General features: G+C 44.3%; 1 protein-coding gene across 2 annotated transcripts; it reads left to right on the top strand.

The window, feature by feature from the left end:
- The first annotated feature begins 54 nt into the window (after nt 1-54).
- lhpp (phospholysine phosphohistidine inorganic pyrophosphate phosphatase) lies at nt 55-21,323 on the top strand. Of its 2 annotated transcripts, XM_056429378.1 has the most exons (8): nt 55-562; nt 788-975; nt 1,595-1,748; nt 1,852-1,915; nt 2,015-2,107; nt 3,000-3,091; nt 3,391-3,440; nt 20,692-20,802. In XM_056429378.1, the coding sequence occupies exons 1-8, from the start codon at nt 405-407 to the stop codon at nt 20,718-20,720; spliced, it is 828 nt and encodes a 275-aa protein (XP_056285353.1). In that variant the 5' UTR covers nt 55-404; the 3' UTR covers nt 20,721-20,802. The 2 variants fall into 2 exon arrangements, with proteins under 2 accessions (XP_056285353.1, XP_056285352.1); XM_056429377.1 differs by lacking the exon at nt 3,391-3,440 and having other exon boundaries at nt 20,692-21,323.
- Nucleotides 21,324-21,383: the final 60 nt, after the last annotated feature.

Genomic DNA, 21,383 nt, shown 5'->3' on the forward strand with positions numbered 1-21,383 from the left:
GGCACGTTCCTGCGTGCGTGGCTGCGTCAGAGGACACGCCTCCATGTTGCAACTTTTTCCGATGATTGCAAGATCACCTGAAAAAAATAAGAAACAACATCATTGCGTCCGCTTCAGTCGCCAAAATCATCCCTAAAATACATGCGACCAGGTTTTTCAGGCACAGAGTTATTACGTCATAGATCGCGTGGTATTTATAAATCACTCCGACTGCAAGTCACATTTTTATTTGAATGTTTTTTTCATTTTCATTTCCTTTTTATTTAAATTCTTAATTGCCGTGCTATCCAATTTAATGTGAACCGATAACTGCGACATTCATTCACTAGATTCTCGTGAATGAATGTAAAGTGAGGCAGACGATGTTCTAGTGACGAGAACATCGTCTGCCTCACTTTACGCGCATGCGCCCCTGGTGCTGTCATTTCGTCATGGCTGACACTGGCTGGCCAGGCTGTGCGACGAGTTTGAAAGGTGTCATACTGGACATGTGTGGCGTTTTATATGACAGCGGGGAGGGCGACGGGGTCGCCATACCCGGTTCAATTGAAGCCGTTAAAAAGTGAGTGAATAAGTAGCGAGTCGTTTTAGTCCTTGGAGATTTTAGCTGCGTGCACGCTCACTATATGGATCAAAGTGCGCGCGCAGTCGGTTATGGTTTGCAGTTCCTTTGCTAGACTCCCAAAGGGTCCGTGTGCAGGCAAGGTACTGCATGTTTGAGCCGTCTTCTAGCTCATTGTCACTGGGTCCTCCGTCCTCAATCTGCCCCCCTGTTTCCTTTCCAAAGGCTCAAGGCATCTGACCTGCAGCTGCGCTTCTGCACCAATGAGACTCAGGCCGCCAGAGAGAAGTTTGTCGCCACGCTTCAAAGACTGGGCTTTGACATCCTCGTGTCGGAGGTCTTCTCTCCTGCACCTGCAGCCGTGGCTGTCCTTCAGGAAAGGGGTTTACGGCCTCACCTGCTCGTGTCTGATGGTGAAGACCTATTGCATGTTGGAAGTCACGATATTATATAAAATTGCCATGATATTTTTGTCCACGCAAAAGAGGGTTTTCAGGGCACTTGATAGTCTTTATGATTTTAAAATGAAATTGAGCAAAAACCCAATTTTGAAAGCCTCAGACTGGGAAACAATACAACACCAATACAGTATGTGTCTCTCGGCTTCACGCCTACTGGTTCCTACAAAACATGTATATCATGAAAAATGACTTGTATTTATATTTGTATTCATTTCCATACCAGCCACCACACGGGTATTGTCTTCACCTGTTGTGATCCCATCGCAAGATGGTTACAACTTTTCATTTCAAAATAACATTAAAGCAACATTGTAGTTTCAAGTAATGCCAAAGTATTTGAGGCAGCAGGGTGGAGGTACAAACCACTGCTCCCTCCTTGTTCGCTGTCATAAAGCAACAGGTCACCCAGTGATGCATTATTCCTAAACTAAACTCAGATTGTGTCTATACAAACCCTTTTTGTTGATTTTGGTCTTCTCATGGGATTTGTTGACACCATGAAATATTATATCATCAGACTATCCTATAAATGACCCAATCCTCAAAGGTATTTATGTTTACTCTTGTACAGGACTTCTCCCCGAGTTTGACAGTGTTGACAAGACCAACCCAAACTGTGTTGTGATTGGAGACGCAGCTGAACAATTTACCTACCAGAACCTGAACGATGCATTCAGGGTCCTTACAGGCCTGGAGAAGCCAGTGCTGTTCTCTCTGGGCCAAGGGTAAGAGGGTATTTTACAAGTCAGCTGGCATTACTATATTGCTTTTTCTTAGTGATGAGCACTATATGAAATTATGGACAAAGTATTTGTGACCTCTTTATAGGAAGTACTACAAAGAGACGGATGGTTTGAAACTAGATGTCGGGGCTTACATGAAGGCTCTGGAGGTACAGTAGGTGCTTGGTTTGCATTGATATATTTATTAAGAACAGCACTTCTGTCCATGTGATGTGATTTAATTTTGTTAACTTTTACTTTCCCTCCAGTACGCCTGTGATTTAAAGGCGGAAGTAGTTGGAAAGCCATCCGCAACATTCTTCCAGAGTGTTCTCAATGACATGGGGCTTCAACCGCATGAGGTGCGTAGCCTCATTTCTACTTAAGTTCTTTGATCTAGGTTTATTTTTGAGACGGTCAGTTTCAAAATTCCAGTTGGAAATGTATGTCGCTATACTCTGAAGTGGCAATGGTCTCTCACCTCCAAGTGGCAAACGAGCTGTGAGCATCTGCAATCTTGTGCAATTACTTGGAGAAAAAAAATACAATGGTAAATAACGGGTGTGCAAGCGACTTCACAAATAATTTCAGGCCACATTTCAACATCCACAGACTCACCGTCAAGTATGCTGTGCAGATTATTTTCCATGTTAACTGCCTTTTACTTTTACAAGATGTTTATTTTCCCCCCATTCTCAGCAGTCGTCTGAACATGTGTTTATTGTCTGTCCCTATAGTATCCACCGATCTCATTGTATCCGAAGCATAATGCATGTGCCACAGTCTCGCTAAGCTTGTCTATTTTGGTATTTGGCACTCTGAGAAAGCTGGGTTCATCTCAGCCAAAGCCTCACTCCTTTCCCTGGATTTCTTGTCTTTTTCTGAGACGGATATATCCACAGCTACATCTGCTGCTTCCCAAGCCTTCTGTTACTCCCCCATGCTTTCATGCACAGTTGGTGAAAGTGACAAGTATCATTCCGCTCAGAAGGAATTACCAAACTCTTGAGATCACCTTCTCTGATCAGAAGTTGTTTTTCTGCCACTGGAACTGGGCTGGTCATTAGAGAGCATAGCTGAGACTTGTGTGCATCAAATATATTAGAATTGAATGCATCCCCTAACTAACAGTTACATGAGATGTTGGTATGTCATTAGCCTCCATTTAGGGAAATACATCTGTTCTTAGTTACAACAGCGTGAGAAAATATCTTCAACTAAATGATTTTGTCCTTCAATAATCTTCTCCGGCAGGTACTGATGATTGGGGACGATCTGGTGAATGACGTGGGTGGGGCCCAACACTGCGGAATGAAAGGCATACAAGTCAGGACGGGCAAATACAGGTTAGTGATGTCTTTTATATCAACCAAACCTGGACATTACTTCCTATCGGCCACAGCTGGGCAATTCTGGAGTAAGAAACCAGCTCAATACCATCTTGTTCTCTGGCTAAATCTGTATTTTTATGCCAGGAAAATGAAAATATTTACCCATTACTAGGTGACATAAAGCCATATTTTCAACCTCTGTTCTTATAAAAGGTGTTTCGTTTTTTTTTGAAGAAAGAAAGAAGTTTCTACAGATTTGAAGATTGTTCAGTCTGACCATACGCTAAATCAGAATCTATTCTGCTATCTGCCAGGAGAGGGCGCCCTCACACCAGGATCGTGAATTGCAGTTTCCTCCATAACAGTGAGCCAACCACCTCATTCTTGAGCGTTCCAGTTTTTATTTATTTATTGAAGCTGCCGAAAATAGCTTTTTATCTCTACAAGTTAGATGCTACTCGCCCAAAGGGTTATAGTCACCGAAGGATTTATAATCCTAAATCTGAAGATTACTGGGGTGTCTTTCTCATGGTGTAATTACATAAATATATGGTTGATTATTTTAGAAGATATGTGGTAGTTATGGTTTGACAAAAAGAGAAAAATAACTAGGAGTTATGGAGCTATGCATAAACTCAATTTAGTTTATACAGACCAAATCACAAATTTGCCTCTGAGGGCTACAATCTGTAGATGTACGACATCCTCTGTCCCGGGACCCTCACAACAAGAACAACTCCCCCAGAAGAGAACTTTAAAGGGGGAGACCGAGAAACAATCACACATATACTGTATAATGCATGTTCAAAATTATACAGGAACTGGTGTATTGGGTTTTTTTCTGTATGTAATGCAATATTAGCGCTAGGATTTATATGTGCACGGGTATTTCTAAACATTTGCTATTTTTGCACTTTTCTTATTTCAAAGATGTCACCAATTACAAACACAGGAACTAGCTTTCAAATACATGGAGTGGAGTAAACGCGTAAGTCCTCACAGAACAGTATTTAAAATAACTTTTATCCCCTGTTCTTTTCCTATGTGGTTATGTTTTGGGTTTGCTCTGTTTTGTGTGTTTTGTCAGCAAGATTACAGTCAAAGATACTTGCTTGGTCCTCATTTGGTGGAGAGGGAACTTTCCAGCGGATTCAAATTACACACATTATGTAGCACATTGCCAGATGGGGCATGGCCTTGGTGCAGCTCTCCGAGTGCACCTCCAGTCACCATTTTGTTTGGCCATAAACCACCGATTAGTCTGAAGAGCACCATGCTTGATGACCTGCTCCACTGCTGCGTACATGCATGCAGGTCTGGGCTCATGTGACCAAAGAACGCTGAGTCATCTTGTTGAGCATCAGTCGGCTCTAACCCTGTACTAAGTCCACAGCCGCTCACTGTAAAACCCTGTCTCCTCTGTGCGGGGTTATGGCTGTATGGCTATATGTGGGGTTGTGCGTCTCCACCTTCATATGCTTTCGTGCATGTTGCTGACATGTATGTGCATGCCTGTGGAACCTACATATCTGTGCCGGTATGCGAGTTCAGAAGCCAACAATAACGGTACGCCGGGTTTCTGTCTGCACAACTGTAGGAGACTGAACACAGATTCTCTCTCTCTGCAGCTCGGCCATGAATGCATGCGGTTCATGACTTTGCAATCTTCTCCGAGCAGCTCGGCTCCAGCGGGCTGACACTCTCAACACTGTCTGATTTAGTCCACTAAATGCAGCATTATATCCCTGCTCATACTACTTTCTTTTTTTGGGCGGGGGGGGGGGAAGTAGAGAGCAACTGGTTGAAAACAAGTGGGCAGTTTCCCCACTGAGGAACATGTGTGGAATCTGTATTGTGTGACCTGACGTGTTGCGTTTCAGCTGTGGCGGTTCAGATTTATGGACTGATTGGTGAATGGAGTTTATGTGTTGAAAGTTAAAACACATGCGTACATGAAGTTATTAGAGAAGTGGTTGAATAATGTTTTCAGTACTGTACAGTAAAATGACACTGGAGTGTTTATCAAGGCCAATGTTTCATTTTTAGGACTGGATTCAAGGCGTTAAAGTGTGTCTCTTTCTTAGTTTTCGTCAGTTTGTGTGTGATTGACAGAAGACACTTTTTCGTGTGTGTGTGTGTGTGTGTGTGTGTGTGTGTGTGTGTGTGTGTGTGTGTGTGTGTGTGTGTGTGTGTGTGTGTGTGTGTGTGTGTGTGTGTGTGTGTGTGTGTGTGTGTGTGTGTGTGTTTGTTTCATGGCTCCACAGTGAGCTGTAATTTATTTATTTAACATTAACACCTCATAACATCTATGATCCTTAAGCAGACTTATTGCATTCCCTAGGAACTAGAAGAGGAACAGTGAACTGTGGGACTGCAAGTGAGCAGCAGACGTGAGATTTAGGGTTATTTAGCCAAACCGGCCCAGTGAACCCAGGCTTTCTGGGAGCAGCTATAAACCTCCAGTCAGATCTGTGAAAACACAGCTGTTTCCAAGTCAACCAGATGCTGCGCAGGCCTCCAGTTCCCATCAGACTTGAAAAAAGACTGCTTCAAATACCCTCGGCCCAGTGACGGGACAGGAAGGGGAAAAGATACAAATCACAGACAATCTAATCATATCTGCTCATTCTGAAAATGTTTTGATTTGACTTTGTGTTACTCAGCAAGGCCTGCGTGAAGCATGACTTGGATCAGTCAGATGCTGGATCTTTCTTTTGTATGTTTTCACTGTCTGCCATCTTACTGTCTTCGCAGGAAACCCTTTTTTTAAGATGGAAGATTAGAGGTGTTCACCTTTTTAAAAACATATATATAATATGCCTTTTTAATTCCGTTAGAAAAAGCTCAACATGTACAATATGTTGGGCGTGTCAGGTTTAGGTAAATGAATCTCATCCTCATGTTCTCTGCTCACTGTAGTTTGTTCCAATGATGTGATTGCTCCTGCAGATAAAGTTCAAGACTAGTGGCCAAGTGACGTGATATAAAAGTCCCCACCAGAAATGACTGTTGAGAATGTAGACGTTTATGAGGGTAATTAGTATCGGGGTGTGTTCTTCTAGCTGTCAACTTTCCCTTGTTGTTAAATAATGGACGAATAGTTAGCGCACTTCCCTCAGGGGAGCCAGAGGTTCCTTTGCTCTTTAATGTCGAACAGGTTTGCAACGAGGGGCCGACACCTAAAGGTGGTTTGAAATTAGGGTTATGACAACAGTCTGCCAACGCTCTAGTCCAACCTCTGCTCAGCCTGTGAGAGCTGTAGTTCAAGTCAAATGTCAGTACTTTAATACCTAGTTTTGTCTATACCACAGAGTATCTCAAATCAGAACTGTTAATTGCCAAGTATGACACATACAAAGAATTTGGCACAGTGAGTGCGGGCATACAAATAGTATGAGACATTACTTAAAATATAGAAATGTATGTTTAGAACAGTACGTTAAGACGAGTATATTATTAAAGTATTGTCACGACGCTATTAGAGTGGACCCAAAAGCACGACTCAGACAGGAGAAACAAGGATTACTGTCTTTGGTTGGAAACAGGCTGGGTCAAAACCGGGAGATCAGTCGAAGAAGCAAACAAGTCCAAAAAGGGGCGGGGCAGAGAATCAGAGGTCAGGGCAGGGTCAGAACAGGCAGGTCAGGAATATACTCTAATAACGCTGGAGAACTTGGCACGAAAACACAAGACAATCAGGCAGAGGACAAGTGGAAGTGAGGGAGCTAAATAGTGAGGGACTAATGAGGGGCTGGGCTGCAGGTGAGAAGGGCGTGAGGACCAGGTGAAGGGAATGAGGGACTAACGAGGGGATGGGCTGCAGGTGAGAAGGGCGTGAGGACCAGGTGAAGGGAATGAGGGACTAACGAGGTGATCAGAGGCAGGTGAGGAGTTGGATTGACGAGATGGTGTGACAGGATGAAAACAACTATGACAAAAAGGAAGGCGTGGAGCTAAACTGTTACAAGTATCAAGGTAATAAGTTTATGTTAATAGAGAAACGATGTGCATGGGTTTGTAACTGTAAGAAATTGTCCCGGTGATGTAAGTGTCTCAGTGGGGGTCTCTGGAATTATTGATGAACCCAACTGCAAATGAGACGACAATGGAGGCTACAATCGTTCTTGCCCTCCTCAGCGTCGTGGAGGGACGGCAGGTTGCAGACGATCACTCAGCAGAGAGTCAAATGATTGCGATCCGTCCCGAATGCTTTGACAGGTTCTCAGTCTTAGGAGCTTAATCTTCACAACAAAATGTTCCTGACTTAAGTTGTTGATAAGTTTGATACCTGGGAGGAAAAGCTTTTGGACTACTGTTGGTTACAACCATAGGTCGTATAATATATGGACGCAGTCATTGTGAAATCCCCCACACATCTCTGAAGAGCCGTTGTAAAGCTCAAAGTGTGGCTCCCACCATCGCCATCTCAGCAGCAGTCCAAGGATGTGGAAGATAACTAAACTTAGCATTGGAGGCGAGGCCCCGTCCATTCCTGCGAAAGTAGCCCATGAAACAAAACAAGTACCTTAAAATACCCAGATCTTCTGACGCTCTTCCACATCCATCGGCCTTGGAGCAAACACACTCGCGTTTCCTTCAACCCCGCCAGCCTCGTCTCGGGGCTCATCACATGAGGACAGAGAATAACTCTGGATTCGGGCTATTGGTGCATTTTAGAACTTTTATCTCCTCAAGATTTAAATAGCATCTCTTTCCCAGTGACTGTTGCTGTGGTCCCTTCGGGGCGTTGGAACAAGCTGTTGCACAACAGTGACATATCACCTCGTAGAAATGATGTGTCAAATGGCTGTTAAGTACCTGTTTGCCACAGCTGCTTAACAAAGCGAACCACTTCCCTTGTGTTTTATTACCTTCGCATTGAAAATGCGGAAGGTTATGTTTTGATCGCCGTGTATTTATTTATTACCTTCGCATTGAAAATGCGGAAGGTTATGTTTTGATCGCCATTTATTTATTTGTATGCGTGTTATTCGCAAAACTAAAAAAGTATTAAACCGAATCGCATGAAATTTGGTGAGATGATTGGTTATTATCCGGGGACCATTTGATTAGATTTTGGGATTGATCGGGTCAAAGGTCAAGGTCATGAAAAGGTCAAACTCTTCTTTTTACCATAGCACGGTCAATTTTTATCCAATTGGCATGCAACCAATGCCAACATGTTCATAATTCAATGCCCAATCTTGTGATATGCGAAGGTATGCGCTCTACCGAGTGCCCATTCTAGTTTATTTATTTATTTGTATGCGTGTTACTCGCATAACACAAAAAGTATTAAACCAAATCGCATGAAATTTGGTGGGATGATTTGTTATTATCCGGGGACCATTTGATTAGATTTTGAGATCGATCGGGTCAAAGGTCATGGTCATGGTCATGAAAAGGTCAAAATCTTCTTGAATCGCATGAAATTTGGTGGGATGATTGGTTATTATCCGGGGACCATTTGATTAGATTTTGGGATCAATCGGGTCAAAGGTCAAGGTCAAGGTTATGAAAAGGTCAACATCTTTTTACCATAGCATGGTCAAGTTATATCCAATTGGCATGCAACTAATGCCAACATGTTCATAATTCATTGCCCAATCTTGTGATATGCGAAGGTATGCGCTCTACAGAGTGCCCATTCTAGTTAATATCTGTCATAACACTGGAAGAGCAGTCAAAGTATGAGTATGCTTTCTCTGTCCTGCGCCTCACACTTTTAAATAGTCATCTCCTGCGGTGGCTTCGACTGGTCCTGTGCTCTTCTTTCCGTTCTCTTATCTTCAAGGAACTGCATCGGCACAAAACCGTGTCGCGTTGAAGCTTTTATAAATCGCTTTAATTCCTAAAGGTAGTCGACACAATTAGTTTCTGAACCTTTTGGTTTCGGCACGCTGCCGGTCTCCCTGTGATGGGAACTTTGATTCAAAGCATTTCCTTTTGAAGATGCACCCTCAGTATTGGCATGTGTAACTCTGACGAGGAAACAACGGCGTCGTGATGTGTCGGATGCTGACACAGGACCGATAGGTATTTTGAATGAGGGCCAGGGAGTTAGAGGAAGCCCGTACTAGGATTCCCGTTGGAATCTGGCAGAGAGCACCGAAGACATTTTCACACGGCAACAACCATCTTCTAAACGGTTCACATTGTGAACCTCTCCCTTCGGCCAACGCTCCACTGCTGATGCGAGTGTTGGGGAAACTGTTTTCCAAGCATGACGAGCCAGTTCAAACGTCTCCAGAGGGATGGAGTCCCCGATGGGGCACACTGTGAACCAGTTCACCGAAGCCGCACCCTGGTTCGTGTCCTTTCTGTCTGCGGCCGTCCCCAAAGGACGCAACAGGAAGCCAGATTGGTTTTCCCTCAGCATTTCTTCTGTGCTGTGTGAGAGTTGCACTTAACACCTGCTCACGTCAGCATGTTCGTTGGAGAGCATGCCAAGATTGGTTTAATGGGGCATGCGTGCCGTATTGTTTCCATCATTGCACAATCCCTCCATTGCTATTCTTGTCGTCACAACAAATAAATGTGAGCCGTTTCCTACAATGTTGATCAACAAGTGAACAACCAAAGAAAAACAAACAGTAGCTCTCTTTTAATTGGACTGAATGGATTGTATTTGTGTTAATATTTGTTCTCCTTCGACTGTAACTTATATATTTAATATTTTTGAATTTGATTTGATTTGTCATTGATGTTGTGTGTTGTGTATGCATGTGTGTTGTATATGTACATATATATTTTGTTTTGTTTACTTTGTATACTTCTATATCTTTCATCCCTGTTTTTTATATTTGTGTTTTGTTTTTATTCTTGTGCGTTTGGTTTATTGGTGCTGCTACTTGTAACGACAAATTTCCCCTTGGGGATTAATAAAGTATATATCTATCTATCTATCTATCTAACTGCCAGCAGTGGAGTGTTTGCAGACTTTTAGCTCCTGGTGTGTTGATGCTTAATTTCCCTTGCTGGGAGATATTGTAGTTATCAGATATAAATAACAACGAGGAGGTAATGTAATCGTGGTCTGAGCGATACAATTGGAATGGGGCCTACAAATGTAAGCGTGATGGTGTTGGCATTCAACTCAAAAGTCTGACATTATACTAATAAAAGATGCGTTGTGTCGATGTGCGTCGTGCCTGCTGTGGGCTGCGTAGCACACAGGCCTACAGTGGATAGCACACATCACTGAAGCTGCACAATGCTGCATGTGTATTTTTTGCATGTGTAACACGAGTTGGAACACACCGTTCTCACCAGATGGCCGGTATGCAAATATTCATAGCTATCACTTTGAACTGCTACTCCTGTAATCATAGTTATCAGAACCAGCCGGCCCGAGACGGATGTGAAACGAGAGTCAAAAGGATGTGAAGTCGGTGCCACGAAGTCCTCTAATGGGTCCTGTTAAGTCTTCTTTATAGACATCGGGCGGTGGTGTTGGATGATCCGTTTCATGCGAGAGTGTGTGTGTGTGAGGAGGTACTGAACTCCTAACACCTTATGACAGACTTCCTGGCCCCACTGACCTGGACAATTGTCCCCAATCAATCCAGTTGAGGTCCAGGGGAATTGGTCTCCAGTGTCCCACATGGGCCGAGCCCAGACTGGGCAGACTGTTTGAGTGGCACGTAACATGTGATTCGTGGGGAGAGACACGGCAGATTTCCACTGGTCCCCGTGATGAAGTCATGCAAATGAAGACATTATCGGTGCAGCGACGAGAAGGAAGGCCTGCTCATAGGACAAGCTATTGGATTAAGAGTGAGTTACAACTTCACAGTGGAAAGATCTTCGCTATATTATATTATTAAGATAACAGTCGGGATTTTTGTAATGCATCTTTTATTTCCACACTATTGTTTAATAATGGGTTGTATTCTTACTTCTCAAGTGGCCACAAACTAACTTATACTGAAATAGTTTGTTGGATATTAAAGTCATTCAAGATGTACTGTACAGTTATGCCTTAACATAAGTTCAACCGTGCAGGAAATTAAATTATCTGGAGGTTTTGGTTTTAAAGCTTTCAGCCATCACGATGGTAATATATCTGGACTACAGCGCAGATATGCCACATTCAAATCTTTTGATACGTGCTCTTGAAATGTATTATTTATTGCGGGGAACAATGTTGTTGTTTTTAATCTTCTATCCCAGTTTCTATGTGTCCGTGCTGGCCTTCTTATCTCATTTGCACACTTTTTGTACGATGTAATGCGCGTGGTTTTTTTTTGCTTCTGTGTGCACAAGGCGCTTATGCAAAAGAGTTGACAACTCTCCAGCCTGAATACATCGACGGTTGAGTGACTGACGAGTGAAAGGGTTCATGAAGAAGTGTGAACATTTCTGTGTGTGTCAACGGAAAGGCGACGCTCTCCCCCTCTGACATCAGCAGCCTATCGTATCACCGTTCTCGTGAATCAAACCGACATTAGACTGAACACAGCACAGCAGTGTTGGGTTTATGGACGCGCTTTGTCCTTCGCAGATCTGTGACACTGAACCTTGGCTCAGTGGTTGCAGCCTAATCTCCTTTTTCTAAGCTGATCGCTGTCCCTGGGATGGCTCTCAGGTGCAGGCTGTATTTCAGCCTTATCTTTCAGGCATCTGCTGGTGTCCTATAGCCTCAATGGCTATGATAATGTACGTGGTTTCAAGTGTGAGCCCATCAGACGGGGAAGTCTTTAACGTTTGTGATTACCTTCGCATTGAAAATGCGGAAGGTTATATTTTGATCGCCGTGTATTTATTTATTTATTTGTATGCGTGTTACTCGCATAACAAAAAAAGTTTTAAACCGAATCGCATGAAATTTGGTGGGATGATTGGTTATTATCCGGGGACCATTTGATTAGATTTTGGGATCGATCGGGTCAAAGGTCAAGGTCATGAAAAGGTCAACATATTCTTGAATCGCATGACATTTGGTGGGATGATTGGTTATTATCCGGGAACCATTTGATTAGATTTTGGGATCAATCGGGTCAAAGGTCAAGGTCATGGATAGGTCAAAATCATTTTTTTACCATAGCGCGGTCAATTTATATCCAATTGGCATGCAACTAATGCCAACATGTTCATAATTCAATGCCCAATCTTGTGATATGCGAAGGTATGCGCTCTACCGAGTGCCCGTTCTAGTTTACCATATTTCAAGGCCTTGTTTGTATTTGTCAACAAGTTGAGTAAAACAGTCACTTTCTGCTGCATGTTTTTGTAGAACTGGATTTATTGTGTGGTTGTCTGAACAGGCTATGCTTGATTTGCACTTGCGTTGTACTTTTTTGGCGCCGTCTTGACCTTTTTGTGAACTTGTCTCACTAAACGAGCGTGCGTGCATTTATCGCATCTAGCACAACAGCACAGTCCCACACCCTGTCCTGTTGAGCGCCGTGAGCACATTAGTTTGGTCTGTGTGGGAAGGAAGTGAAGTTATCTCATTTCACTCCTCTCCGCTGAGGGTGTGGGCCGTGAAGCTTGTCGACTTGACCGCTCCAGCATTTCCGAACGTGTCACTGAGGTCGTTTTGCCTCTGCGCCACCACAGAGACCCTTTAACTCTAATCCAGTGAATCATACCATGTGCAAAATATGGCCTTTTAAACTGAAGCAGAATCCGCAGGGGCCGTTCTTTTGTGTCCGGGGCCCCCACGAAACATCAGAGGGCCTGAAATCGAGAGCACTGGGACTCTGTTGCGTTTCGTTTGTTCTGTGGCAAACGGGCCGATTGGGTGTTTGTTTTGCTGCCGTTTCCAAGCTAAACACCGATGGCCCAGAGCAACAGAGACGATTCATCCAGTATACATGATCGTCTCGGCCTCCTTTGTCAGGCAGCAGCAGGGCCTTTTGTCAGGATGTCTGCATGGTGGAATAGCAAAATGCATGTTGCATGTGGTTTCTATTTCCACTGCTGGGTTCCCCTCCTTTTTTAGGTAATGCATGAAAGCTGGGCTCTGTTAGTTGGATCTCATTCCTGACTCCATGCTTCCCACCTTCTCCTTTCCTTGTCCCAGAGTGGTGGGTGGGTTGTTCTTTTCAACACCATTGCAGTGCTCCAGGGTTGCAAAAATTATCATTTTCACAATGAATAAAACTTAAGCTCATTAGCATATTCAAATTAAGAAATTATTTTCTATAGACAGAATTGATATATGTTTTGTCTTTTTAAGGGCAGCATTTACCACGAGTCTAAGCTCTGTTTTCATTCCATTCCCATGGATCAGAATCTGCCGCTTTGAGAGGAATGTAAACACAATCAATCCTGGGAATGATTTCCTCATTTAGACAGCACTCTGGCTTGAGATACAACCCTGCTTTGTCTTTTGGGCCCTTTGTCTCTCCGTTCTTGATTTGCCGTTTGTATTTTTATGCTTTTAATAGAATATTTTATTGAAAACATGAGTTTTGAGTACGTCACTTTCCCTGCCCGGAGGCTTGCGCTTGTTCACAAGGTGTCATGTGTAATCAACCTGGATTTACAACAGTTGCAATGGATTCTCATGAAAAAAAAATTTTTTTTAAAAAGAGTGAAAAATGTCCGTAGAAACCACCACTTCAGCACAATCTACTTCTCCACTGTGTTTGACCAAATATAAACACCGCCACATCTAGCCATGTATGGCTAAGCACAGCTATATTTAGCCAAAGTAGCACTATGTATACAGCCATATCTATCCACTTGGTTTGTCACTTGCATGGTTATTTCTTTCATCGCAAAAAAATAAATGTTAAACATAATTGCGTTCCAAGATAAGCGATAGTGTATACGAGCATTTAGAATAAACCTAGCATCTCATTCGTGGGTCGCTGTTGAGATCCTTTGTAACTCCTGTGAACACGGGTTGATAAAGGTGGCTACCTTTTGCAATGGTGCAAGTTACAACACCTATTAATCCCACAGGAAGGGGGTATTTACTTCACAGAACACAGGGTTTCCTGCAGGGTACTCGCTTAACTGGTGTCTTGTTCATTGTGACAGATAAGAGGTCATCTTAGGTCACCAGGTCAGACGTTACCCAGAGATCTAAACGACATCAACGTTACAATGAGAGGGCAAAGGGAGGCTCATCCCAAGAAAAAATCGACAACATGTTCTGTTTAATTCAGGCTGTGTTTTGAAGCTTCTGCTTGGATCAGATGGAAGCGGACGGTAAGAGCATGACAGCGCACCACCGATTAGAGCTGGATGTGGCAGAGGCATGACAAAGAGGTTAAAGAGCTCGATGAGTCTCCAGTGGGTGCCTGAGCCTGGCCTACCATCTCTCGCCACCCCGGTGTGACCGCTTCCCCTGACGGCAGGCTCCTTTTTAAAGCCTGCCGTGTGTTATAAATCAATGAGATATTAATAATTAACCAGAGCTTTTTTCACAGTGAGACTAGACTCCCACGCCGAGACAAAGGAGCCGGCCAGGCCTCGGCCACTGAGCCCCTAGACGGTACTTTTCCACCCTTGAGAGGGAGAGAGAAAGACAGAGAAGGAGTAGGAGAGAATTGGAGAGCTAAAGCTCACAGATGGCAGACTGAAACGTAGCACTGCCTTTTAAATACATGAACACAGGGCCCTTAGTTGTTTCAATGGGGATCCAATCCCTCTTGCAATTACCAATAGACAGGCTGCTTGGCTGGGGGCACTTGAGCCCTTGCCCACTTTCTGCTGGAGCCATTTCTCCCGTAGTGCTTTGTGTTTGTGTGAGTGTGGTTCCACATGTGTGTGTGTGTGTGTGTGTGTGTGTGTCTGCATTTGTTGAAGCAGATGACTCAGCACCCTCTTGCTGCTTTCATAACACTCATCCAGTGAGATATAGACGTACAGACACACACACACAAACGAAGGCTCAGCAAGTCATCCGCCGCACCGCTAATAATAACAAGCTGTTGAAGAGAGTGTGGTTAGATCTGGGTCACATAAAACTGCATATTGAGCACAATGTTGACAGGACAGCTGTGAAACGACGCAGGGAGTTAACTCTTGTCAGAATTTGGTTCAATAATTAAGAACTATTCTCATCAGGAGAAACTGTCTAAAGCTTTTTAAAATGACTTTATTAACTGGGAAATATTAACTTTTTCAATAACACAATAACTACAAACCAAACCAGACCAGAATTGAGATTGTGTGAAAATTAGTGAACAGAGAAGAAAAAGTAGTTCACGAAAAGCAATGGATGAAATGAATAGATAATAATATGGATTAACCGTTGACTTTGGTACGTGATTTGCATATATTGAAAACAATGGCTGAACTAATACTTAACAAAATCTAACACTGTGCAACAGCCATTTGGCATTTTGATAATATATCCAAGATTGATGGAGATGCAACCTGAAAGGCATCGTACTTTCTGTGTCTGAGAGACAGAAAACAAAGGTTTATGGGTTACGACATGTTTGTTTCGCCGCAGATGTTTTTGTGGTTGGGAGGGACGGAAGGTTTCCAGTGTGGTTCAGGATACTCTCTCTGTGTGTTGCAAACCTGTAAAGTCTGAACCCACAAACAGGCCTTTGAAGAAGTGATGTTCTGCCAACATGTCCCCACTTTGAAGTTGCAGAAGTAAAATTGGTCCTCACAAAGATAGATTGACGAGCGTGCACACACACACACACTCGGAAGCGTCACTAGTTTTGACAAGAGATTCTTAGAGAAACGCAGGATGGGGGTAAAAAAATAAAGTGTCTCTTCGTGCTTCAAGCGGGGATAGCCCCTGTGTGTCCTGCTCGATTGGAAAGAACCGTTCATCTGTGTAAAGTGTGAAAACCGTACCGCAGCTGTTTGCTGATCATGGCTCAACATTATACAGCCTTGGGCAGAGTGAAGCGATAACGACTGCTGCAAGGCCACAGATTCAGCAGAGGATGTGGAGGCTCCAGCTTTGCATCTGTCATGTCTGTTGCCATAACATGCACGTAACCTGGTGGTTTCCCCCCGCTCAGTCGGGCGGTTTCTCTCAAGAGGTGGCAGCTGTGCTACCTCAAGGGCGTTATCTTTGATCTTATTGTACTTCTGTAAATATCAGGTAATGCCGAAAGCGAGACGAAGAGCAGGAGTTTGTGACAATAAACCCGAATGGAACATGTCAACTCGCTTCTCCTCCACTCTTTTTGATGAGCCTCGTTGCACTCGTTTTTCTTCTAGATTTACCTTTCATTGTCTCCTCTGACCATCTTTTAAAACAAATTTACAACGGCAAGTCGAGCTGTGAGCACATTCTCACCCAAGCAGCAGTAAATACAGTTCCACATTCGCACATTCTCTTCCCCCCCCCAGGGTCGGGGGCGAAGGCTTTGTCTTGTGTTGGTATCTTATGTCGCCCACGAGGCTCGGCTGAACATAAAGGCGACAGTAATGGTGAGGTGGTGTTCTGCTTGGGGTTTGATATCGTCCGCTTCAGTGTGAGAGCAGGCCGTGTTGTGGCTGACGGTACTTTTCTTTCGCTTGGTATGAAAAACTCACGTCGACACAAAGAACTGGCTCCGGTGTTTCTCATTTTTCCGTCTCTCGCTGCCAGGCCGACTTCCCTCAGTGCGGTCGTAGCTCATGAATGTGATTCCTCGCTTTTAAAGCCAGGTGACGGCACACATTACAAAATACTTGGGGTGTTGCAGTTTGTTTTTATATCGGGCAGAGGACTTTTACCCGGAGGAAATAACATCATGAAAACTCAAATCCTGGGTCTGAAGTTGCGAACCCAATGGCGTTTTGTCATATCTTCCACTTGTTATCACTGTAGTTCTTTTTTTTTGCCGCAGTTCGCCATGTTGTGTGGTGACTTTAAACGGTTTCCTTTTACACATTAAAGACGCGCTTTTATTTTAAACGACGCACGTGCAACTTTAAGGGGATTTTGGCCTCATTGTAGCTCTGCTGCTCCGATTCTTGCTTTCAGACTTGACACTCCCCTTTTTTTTTATTTTTATCGCTAACAAAAACCCTCCGTCTTATGAGAACCATCTTTGTAGCAGTGTTTTAAGTAATATAATGTTCAATTTTCCATGAGGTGTTTGCATTGTTGTCTCCACCCAGTATCTGACCTACAATGCCGACAACAAACATTGAAAGTATTCATTTCAAAGCTTTAGTTTCTTAAACAAGTTGTTTCTGGATGTTGAAATCCAGCTGCCGTTTCCAGCAAAGAGTTCCCAAACATTGCTGTATTGCCACTGAGTGTTGTGTCCTCTAAACCAGGGGTCCCCAACCCCCGGGCCGCGGCCCGGTACCGGTCCACGGCTTGGTTGGATAAAAAAAGTTGTAATTATTTTTTTTTAATCAGTCGGAAAAATATATTATTTTGAAAAAGGACCGGATCCACCCGTGTGTATGTCTGAGCCGCGTTCAGGAGTCTTAAAGTTCGGGTTTATCGCTGCAGGCGAGTCTCACGCGCCGAACCCTCTGCTGGCGGCACAGTGACAAAGAATCTTAAAACATATTCAACCTGCTCAATGAATTCTGTCACTTCAGGGAAATGACAACTGTTCTCAAGTTGGCCGATAAAGTCGCTGCTGTGTGGGCGAGTGAACAGCGGAACATTCTCCATGTTTCAGACGTTGACCGGGTGGAAGAGGCTTTTAAAAGAGTTTGAGCGGTACTCCAACCACAAAAGACCCGACTGCAAAAGAATAGACCTGCAACCCATTTGTAAACAAACCCTCCCGGTGAATCGAGCCCGTCCGAGCTAGAAAAAAATGTGTTCGAGATGCAAATGACGGTGGCCTTAAGGGACATTTCACACAACAACTCTGCCTGTTCTAATGACAGCGACCAGAACTCGGTTAGGAGCAGCGGACCAAACACACGTCTGTGTCGCCGTCTCCATCAGCGGCTCGTTGCAGGTAAACAAGCGCACGGCTCACACTAATTCGGCGTAATGATGAGTTGTAGTTTTGGCACTTTATGCCCTTCCTATAATTGTATGACGTCATATTTATTACGTCATTTATATTGCCGGTCCGTGAAAATAATTTCTGAACCGGTCCGTGGCTCAAAAATGGTTGGGGACCACTGGTCTAAACTGAGGTTGAACTTTTCATCTCGACCCTCATGTCGGCCTTATCTGCTTCATGTGCACCGTGTCAAGCGAAAGGCGTACTCGGGAAAGATGAGGAGGTGAAGAGAGAAGTGTAAATGGACATCCGGGTATGCGACAGTTTTGCTTCCCCCCGCGTGCCGCCTGTGTCTTTGTGTTTGTGCTGCTGCGTTAAGCATCAACTGCTGGGCAGGTTGTCGTGCCTTTCACCCCCCGGTCAGCCACCCTGACGAGGTAATGAAGAAGAAGCTGCCCTCCATCCGAGTGTCGAACAACCCCCATCTCCGTCATGTCTGCGTCGTACCCACGACTCCATCACACAGCTGACTTTCACACACAAATGCACTCGCCGTATGAGTCATTCATATCCGCTTTCATTTCATGGAGACACGGCCTGTCCTTAGAAAAATGGATCTCCGTGTTTTTATAGAGCCAAGTATGTTATATTTCCAGGCCAATGACACTCCGAGCTTCTATGAACTAATATTGCCTCATATACACGATACCCATTGGTCAAACTGTTTAATCCACTGTCACATCAGCGCTGTTGTCGGGCATCAGAGGTGTCCAGTACACTATGTAGATGTTTTTAAAGGTCATGGAATAATGATTCTGATTACTTGTTGACTGATGTGATAGGTGACGGTGTTACAGAGATCAAGTGTAAAGCTCTACCCAATGATTGTTTTATTAGTTTTTAATCTTTTTATTCTTTTTTTTCGACTGATCGACTCATTGAATTCATAAGATGTGAAGAAATAGTGAAATACGGCCACTTTGCCATTTCCAAGATCCCGACTGATGGTCTTGGAATTGTTTGTCAGCCCACCAGTCGAAAACCCGAACCGTTGGATATATCACCGACACTCTGGTGGAGTTCTTCTGTCTTTCAGCCTGGTGGCAGCCGCGTTGAACTCAATTCTCGGCTGCTTCCCACCTCCTTCCTCGTAGCTGACACCATCCATAGGTGAAGGCAAATCTATCTCTTCTCGTGTATCGATATGGCATTGACCTGAAGTGCGCACAGCTCGTCGCACATTACCTCATCGGTAACACTAGCCACATTGACCTGGTTACTCCTTAATTATTCATGGCAACGGGAGGAAAGCAGCAAAATGAATACACACACGCATATGCAAAGGGACGCTTTAAAGGGGCATCGGGTTGGAGAGGCTACTTGTTCGTGCCTATACGTGTGCGTGTGAACTCCATCAGTCCCCGGGCACAAGAGGGTGTGGTAGCAATCCAGGACGGGAGACATAACACCCGAAACCATTAGCGGGCCAGCTCGCATAACCCAAGCGCTGGTGGCTGACAGACATCCCTAAACACATGGCACCGCTTCCCAGTATTCACCGTGGCTTCAGTATTCATGCCCTCTCCTCACACCCCCGCCAGACTCTTCTTTCTGACGCTACACTTGGGCTGCTCACAAATGTTTGCCATGGCCCTCAGAGGGCAGGATTAATGGTGTGTGTGTGTGTGTGTGTCTCTGTGTGTGTGTGTGTGTGTGTGTCCCACCCAGTGCCACACAAAGCCTCCCCATCTGGAGCTCCGACCCGTGACTGGGGAACAGAGGCAGCATACAGAGCCTGGTCGAGGCTGCCCGGGGAGGGGGGGCGGAGGGAGAATCTATAGGCACCACTTAATAAATGAGCAGGAGTCCTGGGCCGGCCTGCAGATGAATGAAGGGGTGTGTACGTCTTTTGATGTGATGGGGAGAAAAAGGGGTCCTGCAGGCCGGCCTGGTGCAGCGCCAAATGGATCGCATTTCCTCTACCAGCTGATTAAACATCCATATCTACATCCATCACTGGACCCTGATCCAAACAATGGCAGCCGCCGGGGGGAGATGCAGGCGACATCATGCCTCCTACAGATGTTTCTCTCTAAGAAACCAGATGGAGACAACATTGTGATGACCGCGCTGGCCAATTGTTGCTGATGTTTTTGGCCTATGCCCTCTTTTTTTTTTTATGGCAATCAATCCAATAGTTGCTGAGGTATTTCAGATATGACTAAAGTGTTGGACAGATAGACATGCCTTTTTTTATAAAGAAAATAAATCCAAGTTTGGAGAAACATCAGTCAAATTAAATGTAATAGAAGAACTACGTTTTTTTCTTTTCTTACTGTTAACAGTATCTTGCAACTGCATTCTTTCTGGGTCACAACAAGCCTCAGTCTCCAAATTATTCTCTTGGTTTTATGTTGAGAAACTGGGTATTTTGGGAATTCGTAGTTCTCATTAAATAACCTAGTAGCTCTACCCTGCAGCCGCTTTTGGCAAACAGCTGCACGGACACCTTTCAGTGTAAACGCACATTTCATTGTTAGTACTTTGTTGTTGATCATCAGTGAGCTCTTCTGATCACTCCGATAGCACAAAGACATGATTTATTATCAAAACCTTCCCCTCAATTCAGCTTGGCTCTGTTCAAGCGTGGCCTTTCCGAAGTCTTCTCAGAACCTCATTTCCTGCTTCTGACGATACTGAATGTGCGAACCCGAACAATGTGGCTGATGGCATCAAACCGTGCTGCACGTCCTTAAGCGTGTGCTTTTCCTTCTCCTCCCTCAGGCCCAGCGACGAGAGGCACTCGACGGTGACGGCCGACGGCACTGTGGACGACTTGGCTCAGGCCGTGGACACGCTCCTCAATCAAAGGCTCTGAGGACGAGGCAGCCGCCGCTGGAACCTCTCCTCTCACCGAGATGCAGGCTAATGTCTGGTGATATGTTCTGTTTCGGTCTTGAGTGATGTTATCAGAAGTAAGAAAAGAAGAGAAAAACATCTAAATACTGTGACTAACTGGGTGTTTCCCACATTTGAAGGTGTAATGAGAGGTGACAACCATCTGATCCTCCACACATATCTGATGCAAATATGCAGAACTATTACCCAAGTCTAGCAGAGATAAGCTTAACACACTGTATGTATGTCAGTACGTGATTGACATAGATTAGATCCCTCAAGTTGACACCAATAATAATCGGACTCCTGCTAATGTGACACCCTGATGCGCCACATGAAGCCTGTTTGTAGTCTAACTGGAAAGGCCCTATTAACATGCAGCCGTAGTGTATTTAACATCTGGTTACATGAAGGTGAGGTTGCTGTCGCTCACTTCCTTACAATAAACCAAGGTGTGCTAGTAATGCAAATATTGTATCAATAAAAACATTTTCTAGCTGTTGAAAGCATAAAGCAAATTTTTTTTTTTTAAAGGGATCAAGGTTTCAAAACACCGGGGGGGTAAATCGTCGCCTCGG

Source organism: Pseudoliparis swirei, chromosome 13 (assembly GCF_029220125.1).
Source record: "Pseudoliparis swirei isolate HS2019 ecotype Mariana Trench chromosome 13, NWPU_hadal_v1, whole genome shotgun sequence".
Lineage (NCBI taxonomy): Eukaryota > Metazoa > Chordata > Actinopteri > Perciformes > Liparidae > Pseudoliparis > Pseudoliparis swirei.